Source organism: Cervus canadensis, chromosome 17, assembly GCF_019320065.1.
Source record: "Cervus canadensis isolate Bull #8, Minnesota chromosome 17, ASM1932006v1, whole genome shotgun sequence".
Taxonomy (NCBI): domain Eukaryota; kingdom Metazoa; phylum Chordata; class Mammalia; order Artiodactyla; family Cervidae; genus Cervus; species Cervus canadensis.
The window spans coordinates 46,783,966-46,796,222 of record NC_057402.1 but is presented as its reverse complement, the minus strand read 5'-3'; the positions used below and the strand labels follow the sequence as shown (position 1 = coordinate 46,796,222).

General features: G+C 48.5%; 1 protein-coding gene across 5 annotated transcripts in view; it reads left to right on the top strand.

Moving 5' to 3' along the window:
• Positions 1–12,009, top strand: part of WDR93 (WD repeat domain 93) — a 48,394-nt gene extending 36,385 nt beyond the window's left edge. For all 5 annotated transcript variants that reach the window (XM_043490066.1, XM_043490069.1, XM_043490065.1 and 2 more), the window contains 4 exons: positions 1,894–1,957; positions 2,354–2,510; positions 2,868–3,069; positions 11,750–12,009. In XM_043490066.1, coding sequence (XP_043346001.1) covers positions 1,894–1,957; positions 2,354–2,510; positions 2,868–3,069; positions 11,750–11,849 — 523 coding nt within the window. In that variant the 3' untranslated portion in view covers positions 11,850–12,009. The remainder of the gene's footprint in view (positions 1–1,893; positions 1,958–2,353; positions 2,511–2,867; positions 3,070–11,749) is intronic.
• The last annotated feature ends 248 nt before the right edge of the window (positions 12,010–12,257 follow it).

Sequence of the window (12,257 nt, the reverse complement as noted above, 5' to 3'; positions counted from 1 at the left end):
AGAGGGTCGTTTTTGCCAAAATATTGTTTGTAATCAGTTTCTTCAAAAGCCTCCCTCTTTTAAATTGTGAAATATTTTATGCATGCAAATAACCTGTATAGTACGTGTGAGGGTGTGTATTTAGCATACATATGGGTGGGGGTGGGAACTCCACTGTCCCCATCACCAAGCTTAAGAAATAGATCATCTCCAATTCAGATAAGGCTCTCTGTGAGCCTCTCCTGGATCACATCCTTCTCTCCTCCACCTCAGAAGTGGTTGTTATTCAGTCACTAAATCGTGTCTAACTCTCTGCAGCCCCATGGACTGCAGCATGTCAGGCTTCTCTGTCCTTCACCATCTCTCAGAGTTTGCTCAAAGTCATGTCCATTGAGTCAATGATGCCATCCAACCATCTCATCCTCTGTCGTCCCCTTCTCCTCCTGCCCTCAACCTTTCCCACCATCAGGGTCTTTTCCAATGAGTCGGCTCCTCACATCAGTTGGCCAAAATACTGGAGCTTCAGCCTCAGCATCAGTCCTTCCAAAGAATATTCAGGGTTGATTTTATTTATCTATTGCTGCATATAACAAACCACTCCACAATTTAGCGACTTAAGGAAACAGTCACCATTTAGCCTCTGATGCTGTAGGTCAGCACTTGGGGCTGGGCTCAGTTGGACAATCATTCCTCCTCTGGGCTTGCCTTGACTCTCACAGATGCCCATGGGCAAGGGGCTGACTAGCGGGCCTTACTCACATACAGGCAGCTGGCAGCTGGTGGCCAAGGCACTCCTCCTTGCAGCCTCTCCTGCAGGCTGTCTCAGGCTCCTTAGTAAACCTCAGGGCTCCCAGCCGCTGTCGAGGCTCACTGATGCTTTCCAAGCCTTGGGCATTGCTTGTGTTACACTGGGCACAGCATGTCATCTGGCCGTGCCCGCATTTAAGCAGTGGAAAAGCAGACTCTACATTTTCCCCCTTGATTTATTTATTTTTAATTGAAGGATAATTACAGTATTGTGTTGGTTTCTGCCATACATCAACGTGGATCAGCCACAGGTATACATGTGTCCCCTCCCTCTTGAGCCTCCCTCCCACCTCCCATTCCATCCCACCCTTCTAGGTTGTCACAGAGCCTGTTTGAGTTCCCTGAGTCATGCAGCACCTTCCCAGTGACTATCTGTTTTACATATGTTAGTGTATATGTGTCCATGCAAGTCTCTTCATTCATCCCGCCCTGTGTCCACAAGCCTGTTCTCTTTGTCTGTGTCTCCATTGCTGCACCGTAAATAGATTCACCAGACCATCTTTTTAATTCCATATATATGCATTAATATACAATATTTGTTTTTCTCTTTCTGACTTATTGCACTTTGTATAATAGACTCCACCTTTTTTTAAATGGGAGTTACTGCCAAATATGATGTCTAATTTTTTTCAATCTACCACACTGTTTTCCTAAATTCATCACTTCTTTGTTTTCCTTCAAGAATTAACCACATTCATATGATTGTATCTTCAAGTCATACACAGTCCAGCTGTGCATATTTTAGGGAACTTGCTAATGGGATCATATTCTGTGTATTCTCCAATTTGTTTTCCAATGCCATTTATTCTGTGACTTGCTTTGCAGTATTGTTCAGGAGAATGGTACATGTTGTATGCAGCTCCAGCTCTTTTGTTTTCATTGCTGTATAGTATCCCATCATACAATGTAACACAATTACTTAAGTACTCTCCTACCAATGAATATTTAGATGGTTCCCAGTTTTTGCTACTGTGAACATCTCTGACATACCTCCTGATGCTTCTAGAGAAGAACTTGTCTGTATTGGATATAGGTATATGCCTAGGAGAGGATGGCAAAACTTGAAAGCTCCCCCAGTCTGGATGTCTGTGTGTCTGTTTGCTACAGGCCGGTGAAGTACCTGGATGAAGCCATCTGTGCCGTGGCCCCGGTCCAGGCCTTACCTGGGATGGTAGGTTCCTCAGGCCCCTCATTCTTCTTTAGTGAATGTGTTCATTATTCCTTCCAAAAAATCTCTGCTGAAGGCCTGTTGTGTGCTGGGCACTAGATCAGCTTTGGGCACAGACTGGGAGGAGAAAGCACCTGCCCTCGTGGAGCTCACGGTTCACTGGGGAAGACCGGTGAGCCCCGGCAGGCGGGTTCTTTACCACTGCTGCCGGCAGCTCCACAGGAGCAGACACACACTTTCCTGCTGCCCCCCGAACGGCTCCAGCTGGATCCAGAGGCTGGGTGCCCAAGGGTGAATAAATTCTCCATTTGTTTTTTATTTCTAGCTGCTTTTCTTATTTCACACTGGGATGAGTGACAGACTGGAGAAGTCCCCACTCACCGTTTCTTTGCTCCCCAGGTGCTGACTTTTTCCAGAGACGGCTCTGTGTTCCTCATGGACGTGGCCAAGTCGCAGATCGTCTGCTCCTTTGCTCCCCCCAGATCCTACTCCCTGGTGGCCCCCTGGAACCCAGTGTTTGTCGTGTCTTTACACCACCCGTGTTTCCTGCTGCGAGGTACGGAGGGGGACCGCGAGGGCTGCCGCCCAGACCTGTGGCCTGCTGACCACCTCTGACCCTCTCGGTCCTCACATAAAGCACAGGGTGACCCCATCCAGTCTCCTCCCCACTCCTCTTCCCGGCCCCCACAGGCCAGGACACCGCCGCTCAGTCCTCACCGGCACTTAGATAAAATGCTGGGCAAGCCTCCCATCTGGACTCCTGCTCCTCCAGATCAAGTGAGCCCCTCTTAGCCCAACCCCAGTGATCCAGGCTTTGTAAGCAGAGAGCAGCCCCCTCACACCCACCCTGACCGCAAGGCGCACGGAAAAGGTGATCACTGTAACAGAACACCATGGTCCTGTTTCGTCCCAGGAGACCATCCAGATGAAATTGGATCTGCCAGCAAAGCTGAGGACATCCCAAATTCTATTTTCTATTTTAATTTTGAGGACTACCCACTCCTAGAAAACTTCTCAAGAAACTGCACCATTCCTCAAGCTAGCATACTGGACCCCCCAACATTTGCCCAGGCATTGCCCCTGGAGGAGAGATGCGAGAAATTCTTCCAAAAGAGGTAAAGTTCTGGGTCTCTGCAGCTGGGGTGGTCCCTGGACCATGGAATAAGTGGTTTCCTTGATCATAAGATCCTTTTCGGCATTTAAATCCCATTCAGATTGGAAGAAAAGGAGTAGTGAATTCAGACTGGTAGAAAAGAAAGGCTGCAATTTGGTGTTTTCTTCCTGTCAAGGCTGTCTTTTTCTTGTTGCTTTTTCTTTTCTTTTCTTTTTTTAAGTATATTTGGATTATCAGACATGGTCATCTAAGACAGGGGTTGGCAAACTACAGCCAAATTTGGCCCAGTGCCTGTTTTTGTGAATAGAGTTTCACTGGAAGACACCACGCCCACTGCTTTATGTCTCATCTGCTTATGTAAGAGTTACAGAGGAGCTGAGCAGCTGCAGCAGAGATGCTGTGACCCACACAGCCTAAATCATTTCCTAGCTGGCCTTGTAGAGAAAGTGTTTGCCAGCCCCTTGTCTGAGCCCCCTTCCCTTTCTCCATGATCCATATAAACAATTACGTGATACACCCCTCCTCTTTCCCTGTCTGTAACCCCCAGCCCCAAGGGGACTCTGCTTGTGTTCCTTCCTGCTATGCTGCTGCTGCTAAGTCACTTCAGTCGTGTCCAACTCTGTGCGACCCCATAGACGGCAGCCCACCAGGCTCCGCCATCCCTGAGATTCTCCAGGCAAGAACACTGGAGTGGGTTGCCATTTCCTTCTCCAATGCATGAAAGTGAAAAGTGAAAGTGAAGTCCCTCAGTCGTGTCTGACTCTTAGCAACCCCATGGACTGCAGCCTACCAGGCTCCTCCGTCCATGGGATTTTCCAGGCAAGAGTACTGGAGTGGGTTGCCATTGCCTTCTCCGCCTTCCTGCTATAAAAGCATCATTAATGGTATTCAGTCCATCCTGAGAAAGCAGGGGTCTCTTTTTTTAAAATTTCATTTATTTAGTTATTTATTTTTGGCTGCACTGGGTCTTCATTGCTGCATGCGGGACTTTTCTTTAGTTGCAGTGTGAGGGCTTCTCATTGCTGTGGCTTCTCATTGTGGAGCAGCACATGGGCTTCAGTAGTTGCGGTCCCAGGCTCTAGAGTGAGTGCTCAGTAGTTGAGGCCCATGGGCTTAGTTGCTCTGAGGCATGTGGAATCTCCCCAGACCAGGGATCAAATCTATGTCCCCTGCATTGGCAGGCAGATTCTTAACCACTGGATCACCAGGGAAGTCCAGTTGGGGTCTCTTCTAATCCATCCACAACATTATATTGGATAATGAAGCATGTGTGATGTTTTTTCTTTGTTTTTTTTCCTGTTTGCAACTTTTCTACCCAACATATGGATGTTTTTGGAAAATTTCAAACAATGGCTTTAAAAAAAAAAGTCAAGAGAATGAGGTCAGGTCATGGCTGTAGTGGGGCTATTCTCCTGGGTTGAGGGTCATGGTGTGGAGCTTCCTGGTGCTCTTGCTTGATAAGGCTCAGAGAAGTTTAATGAGCATGTTCCCCTTTCTGTCCTCTCTGTCTAACCCCCTCCTTTCACCAGCCTAGGAAGGGTGCGCCTTCCCACTTCACCCAAAAGCCAACTGACTGCCCTCCCAGTGGGAAGGGACCAGAGGCCAGCGGCTCCAGCTCTGGGCAGCTCACCTCCTGCCTGGCAGCCGAGGACCTGAGCAACTCAGGATGCCTTAGCCCCTGACCATTTCCTCCCAGTCGGGGCACAAGTGGACGTTACCACTCAGATATCTGCTCAACTAACCCTGTTTAGCCTGATAAGTTTGCTTCTCATGTAGAGCTACTACCATAACAGAGTAATTACTCACTGAAAAAATGTGACTCATTATTTCTCAGCTTTATGTTGTTGTTCAGTTGCTCAGTCGTGTCTGACTCTTTGTGACCCCATGGACTGCAGCATGTCAGGCTTCCCTGTCCTTCACTATCTCCCAGAGTTTGGTCAAACTCATGTCCATTGAGTTGGTGATGCCATCCAGTCATCTCATCCTCTGTTGCCCCCTTTGCCTCCTGCCCTCAATCTTTCCCAACATCAGATTCTTTTCCAATGAGTCAGCTCTTTGCATCAGGTGGCCAAAGTATTGAAGCTTCAGCTTCAGCATCAGTCCTTCCAATGAATATTCAGGGCTGATTTCCTTTAGGATTGACTAGTCTATGGCCATACCACCCTGAACGCGCCCGATCTCGTCTCATCTCGGAAGCTAAGCAGGGTCGGGCCTGGTTAGTACTTGGATGGGAGACCTTTAGGATTGACTGGTTGGATCTCCTTGTAGTCCAAGGAACTCTCCAGAGTCTTCTCCAGCACCATAGTTTGAAAGCATCAATTCTTCAGTGCTCAGTCTTGTAAGCTTTATATATATATATATGCACTTACAGAAATTTGGGAAGCAGGACAATAAAGAAAAATTAATTTCTTTATTAAATTAAATAATAATAATTTAATTATTATTTAAATTAATATCACACCTATCACCCCCAGATCCCAGTGCTGCCATTAATGCATCAGTAGATTTCCTTAAGATTTTATTATTAGCATTTTTACTATGTTGAGATCATGTTCACTTTTTTCATCTGGCTTTATGTCATTCCAGAATACAACTTAATGACTTTTTAATTTTAAGAAAAACTTCCTTATTGCTCTGGTTTTTAACGTCTATGTACATAAATTTCCATGGGAAGGGTGTCTATAATATCCTTCCCCACTCCCCCATGGCTGGGTCTGCTCTCTTGAGAAGGCAGTCCCTTCTGCCCTGACCCCCTCCAGTCTCCAGAGACCCATCCTGGCCCCCATCGGGTATAGAAGGGGTTCCTCTATCTCCCCTTCCCAACGGTGTCTCTTCCCTTATCAACACATCTTAGCTCCTAGGTCCCACATCCTAGCCCCTCCCCGGGAGGGACTGCGGAAGTGGGGTGGGGTGGAAGGGCCTGCCTCCCAGGGAACCTTCTGCTGGGACGTGGGCCGGAGTCAGCAGGGCTGACCAGGTGGGGGCTGGGGGCCCAGGTGCAGGGCTCAGGGCTGAACCAGCAGTGGGAGCTTGGGGAAGGGAAAAGTTCAGGGAGGTGCTCCCTGGGTCCAAGCACCCAGCAGGAGCTGGGAGGGGTTGCATGGTGTGGCTGGGGCAGCTCAGCTTGAAGGGATGTTTACTTGGGCCTGATCACAGGATTCAGTCATTTCCCTCGAGGTCCCAGAGATAAATTAGGAAACACTGATTTAGACAAGGCATTTCCTGTTCCCTGGTGGCTCAGACAGTAAAGAATCTGCCTGCAGTGCAGGAGACCCAGGTTCGATCCCTGGGTCGGGAAGGTCTCCTGGAGAAGGGAATGGCAAATCCACTCCAGTACCCTTGCCTGAAAAATCCTGTGGACAATGGAGCCTGACAGGCTACATCCATAGGGTCGCAAAGAGTCAGACACGACTGAGCAACTAACACCTCCACTTTCCTTGTTCTACTTGCTCTGAGGTCTGACATCTGGGGCTTTTCCAAAGAGTATCCTCCCTCCAATACTTTATTACAAATAGACCTCAGTTTCGAAAAAAAGTCAGTAAGCATCTGTATTCCCACAACCTAGATTCTGTCATTAACATTTTATTCTTTGTTTCTTGCACATAAATATGTCCGAGGATTTTAATCATTTTTTTGGTCTCTGTTTACTCCTTGTGACTGAAACAGTTTCACTTGGCCCTAAAACTAGGTGAAACTTGAAGGCAATGGATTTATGTGGCAATAGATTCAGAGTTCAGACTTAAGATACTCTGTCCAAAGTGTTTTTGCAAAACCTGCACTTGGGACACTTATAAATAGCCAGTGTGAAACTGAAGCACGCCTTTTGGACTTGGCAAGAAGGCCAGTTAGCACCAGTGCGCTACCCCAACCCCTCCACAGGCCTGGCTTCTGTTCCCATCTCTCCTGGGCCTCCAGGGCACCATTCCTTCTGGTTCCACTGCCTGATGTCAAGTCCGCCGTCTCGGCTGGGTCAGACTTTTGATCACAAGACAGAAATTATAGGACACAGGACGCTGCCAGAAACAACCCCCTCACCCCTGTTTCTTCCCTCCATGCCCCCTTTATTCCCTGTAGCCAAGCAGAAGGTGGGCTTCTGGGCTGACCCAACAGTCCCACATCTGCAAGGCACACAGTCCCTTGGCGAGGGATTGGGCAGATCCCGTGTGGACACCAGATGACATTTCCCTTGAGGGTGGAGGAAGAATACACCCACTGCCCGGTCTTCATTACCCCTAGGAGGGAAGTCATGGGCCTGTCCTAACCTTCCTTTGCCTTTCTTTTATTATTATCAATCGATTAATTAATATATTTATTTTACTTTGGCTGTGCTGGGTCTTTGTTGCTCTACTCGGGCTTTCTTTCGTTGTAGCAAGTAGGGGCTTCTCTCCAGCTGCGGTGCAAGGGCTCCAGGGCACACAGGCTTCAGCAGCTGAGGCACACGGGCTTTAGCTGCCCCACAGCATGTGGAGTCTTCCCAGATGAGGAATTGAATCCGTGTCCCCTGCATTGGCAGGCGAACTCTTAACTTCTGCACCACCAGGGAAGTTCTGCTTTTCTAGAGAACTCTTCCAGAGGGACGAACCTCTGGAAAATGATTTATAGACCCATAGACCCCACATGTGCACGCTGTAAGGCTACTGGAATTCAGAGGTCTTGCCTGAGGCCTTACAGATGTTCCGTCTGCTCTCCCACTTTGCAGATGGACAGCCCATCTTTTTGGAAGTTGGATGCAAACACATTGCTTCAAAACAATAGACTGCAGTCATATTTGTTATGCCATCACGGGGAAGGAAAACTCTTTCTTTGCTGATGGTGGAGGGAGGGTGTCTGGAGCGCCAGAGAGGGCTGTCCCCAGGGACAGTCTGTATCTAGCCTCAGGGGGCAGGCATCCTCCCGGGTCCCTCCTCACTGCTGAGCGCCGCACTCAGCCAAAGGCAAGGGCACTGCTGCCACGAGAGCCGCCCACCCAGCTTCCATGTGCTCCCCACACCTCTGCGGTGCCCTTGGTGGGTAAACTTGCCTCCCACTTCCCAGAGCACCCAGGACCTTGGCTGCCCTCTCACCCAGGTCACCCCCTCCCCCACACCCTGTCTCCCTCCTGATTCAGAGAAAGCGGCGTCCTGCTCATACCCACGGCTATCTCCTTCCCCAGGCACCCAGACCTTCTTGTCCATCGGGTCGGTGACCTCTTCCCTCCATTGTCTTAGTCACAGGCATGTGTCCCCACTGCATTCCCAAGTTAGGAAATAAGCCAGCGCCTTCCCAGTTCTGAGCCGCCTTATTCCTCCTCTGCCCAGAGCCCGGTTCCCAGTGACTACACCCCACTCCTGAGCCCTCTTCCCCCATCTGCGCCCCAGCCCACTGCAGACTCCACCACGGGGGGTCACTCTGGCCCCATTTCCCAGCCATCATCCTCCCACAGTCATTTTTGTGAGTTTTTCCTAGTATTTCTGTGGGATAAATTGGAGGTGGGCTTTCAGAATTACGGGGGAAGTATGTCTGAAAGGGCAGATTCACCCTGCATCCTTACCCCCTCCCCAGACTGGCCAAGAAATGAGGGACAAAACTGATAGTTCGTAACTATTTTAATTTGGAAATTAAGGAGGTTGAGTATCTTTATGTTATATCTATTCTATGTTTCTCTGTCTCCTTCTGCAAATCGACCTGGCTCTTTCTCATGGGTGAGTTCTTTTTTTTTTTTCCATTTATTTTTATTAGTTGGAGGCTAATTACTTTACAATATTGTAGTGGTTTTTGCCATACATTGACATGAATCAGTCATGGATTTACATGTGTTCCCCATCCCGATTCCCCCTCCTGCCTCCCTCCCCATCCCATCCCTCTGGGTCATCCCAGTGCACCAGCCCTGAGCACTTGTCTCATGCATCCAACCTGGGCTGGTGATCTGTTTCACCCTTGATAGTATACTTGTTTCAATGCTATTCTCTCAGAACATCCCACCCTCGCCTTCTCCCACAGAGTCTAAAAGTCTGTTCTGTACATCTGTGTCTCTTTTTCTGTTTTGCATATAGGGTTATCGTTACCATCTTTTAAAATTCCATATATATGCATTAGTATACTGTATTGGTCTTTATCTTTTTTTTTAATTTTTCATTTTTTTATTAGTTGGAGGCTAATTACTTTACAATATTGTAGTGGTTTTTGCCATACATTGAAATGAATCAGCCATGGATTTACATGTGTTCCCCATCCTGAACCCCCCTCCCACCTCCCTCCCTGGTCTTTATTTTTCTGGCTTATTTCACTCTGTATAATGGGCTCCAGTTTCAAATGAATTCTTTTTAATGGCTGAGTAATATTCCATTGTGTTTATGTACCATAGCTTCCTTATCCATTTGTCTGCTGATAGGCATCTAGGTTGCTTCCATGTCCTGGCTATTATAAACTGTGCTGCGATGAACACTGGGGTGCACATGTCTCTTTCAGATCTGGTTTCCTCAGTGTGTATGCCCAGGAGTGGGATTGCTGGGTCATATGGCAGTTCTATTTCCAGTTTTTAAAGAAATCTCCGCACTGTTCTCCATAGTGGCTGTACTAGTTTGCATTCCCACCAACAGTGTAAGAGGGTTCCCTTTTCTCCACACCTCACGGGTGAGTTCTTTTTAATTTATTTACGTATATGGCTGTGCCAGGTCTTAGCTGTGACACATGGGATCTGATTCTCTGACCAGGGATCGAACACAGGCCCCCTGCACTTGTTGTGGGAAGTCCTAGCCACTGACCACCAAGGAAGTCCTCATTTTCTTTTGATTTTAAAGAGTTCTCTATTAATGTGTTGTAAATCATTTTGCCTGATTTGTCTTTGGTTAGGAGTAATTTTGGTTGCCTGTTTAGCCAAATGGAAGTTGTGCAGTGGGATATTCTCACCCCCTCCCTCAGGCTTTGCCGAGGGGCGGGATGTAACTGAATCACTGTGCTGTCCAGCAGGATTTCACACAACATTGTAAATCAGCTATTCTTCAATTTTAAAAAAATGAAAAGAATTAACCTCTCCTGAGCACCTGCTGTGTACCAGGCACTCTGCCAAGTACTTTGAGGCACATCTTGTTTCTTACTATAGTTAACTTTATCCCCACAGTACAGCCAGGAAGCTAAGGCTGACAGGGGTCAAGCCGCCTGTCCAGGGTCACCAGCTTCTAAGGGAAGGAGCTGGGTTTGCACATGAGCTGTGAGGGGCCAAGGCCTGCACACCCTCTGCCTGGCCCCTGCCCACCGACCCCCACACACACCCCACACACGGGAGCTGGAAACTCCAAGGGTCCTCAATAGGAAAAGAGAAAGAGGCAGATCTGAGTGTTGCCAGGAAGCAACTGCCAGGATACATTTTCAGTGAAAAAGGCAGAGAGTGTGTTGCACTCTTCCATTTAAGTTTAAAATGAGAGGTGATATGCGTGTCTGTACTTGTATGTCTGAACGGTTTTCAAGGATTTACAAGGAGCCGTTCATTACAGTTTCTTCGGGAACAGAAAATAAGGGTCTGAGGTAAGAAGGAGGTTTACTTTTAATTGTATACTCACTTTTGTATCCTTTTTTTTTTTAAGGCAAAGTATAGGTTACTTACATTAAAAAAAAAAAATGCTTTAATGCTCTGAGTACCGGACATCTCCGTGTGGCTGTCCCACTGGCAGAGCCGCAAAACAAACCCAAAGCTGTGGTCCTTGTCTTTCCCCCAGAAGTGTCCCTCCTCCCATTTGCTCTGAGCTTTTAAACACTGTCCGCTCACTCAGGCACCCGAGGTGGAAACCTGGCCGCAGCCGCACCCCCTCCCCAGACGGAAGCCCACCTCTCTCCTGCCCACTCCCGGTGGCCAGCTCTGCATGCAGCCTGAAGGGTGACCCTGGGCTTCTCTGGTTCTGCCACACTGACTGTGCACTTATTTTTTTTTTAAAAACTCAACTCAAAAATCTTATCCTCTGGGAGCACTCCCCAGGCAGGAAGTGCTCTTCTCTACAGTTTTCTTCTATTTTCTTCATCTTAAATGCCTCCTGTTACAAATGTTCTTTTCCTCTTGTCACCTCACTAAACTGGGCTTCCCAGGTGGCGCTAGTGGTAAAGAATCTGCCTGCCAATGCAGGAGACAGCAAGAGACAAGAGTTTAATCCCTGGATCAGGAAGATCCCCTGGAGTAGGAAATGGCAACCCATTCCAATATTCTTGCCTGGGAAAGTCCATGGACAGAGGAGCCTGGCGGGCTACAAAGAGTTGGGGTCACAAAGAGTCGGACATGACTTAGTGACTGATCACCTCACTAAACTGTGGGGGGAGAGGGCAGCTGTTTTAGTCACTTTGATCTTTCCAACACGTCCCCCAGTGCTGGTCACTAGTACGTGCTCAAGAAATGTTACACGTAACTAGTGGCATTCGGATGTATTTAACTTTGGTCCTGCAAACAGACTTTTAGTTCATAAATTCACCTTCCATCACTCCTATTATTCCTTCTGCAAAGCTGATTCAGGAACCTTCTGTGCACCAGGCTGAGTCCTGAGAACACAGACAGGAAGCAGATGTGTCATTTGGGGAGTTTCTCATATCAGCCCAGGGTGATCAGGGTCTGCCCTGGGGATCTAGGAGCCCGGGGTGGGGGGTGGGGGGGTGGGGAATAGGGAGTGGTGGGGATGCAGTACAAAGCAGGTTCCTCTCATCAACTGCCTGTCCCACAGTATTCAGAACCTGGCGAAGAGCAAGGTGAAAGAGGAAGAGCACTGGACCCGGCTTCGGAGGTATTCCTTGCTTCTCCAAAAAGAGGACCTTAAGAAGTGACTGGGCTGCGGCCCTAGGCTCTGAAGAGGTTGGCAGCAGGCAGGCTTTGCCCTGGAACGCTCTTGAGGTCAAGAGACACAACAAAGGGCTGCAGCTCAGTAGGCCTTGGGCCTGGCTTGCAGTCTGGGACCTCTGCAAGCCAGCAAGGGGAGAGACATGATTTGGGGGTGGGGGGGTGGGGCCTTAAACCTGACGAGTAAGCCACTCGTCAGAATGCTTAGGAGGGCAGATGTCACCTAAATAAACAGCGATATTGTTTCCAGACTCCAAAGCGGCTGTGGTGTGTATCCTTCATTCCCACTCAGTCCAGACCCCCAGCAGGGCCCAGGCAATGAGGTCAGCCAGAGTCCCAGGCCTGGTGAGGACGGTTCGCCTCATCGGCCCACAAGGAGAGCAGGAGCCACTCTG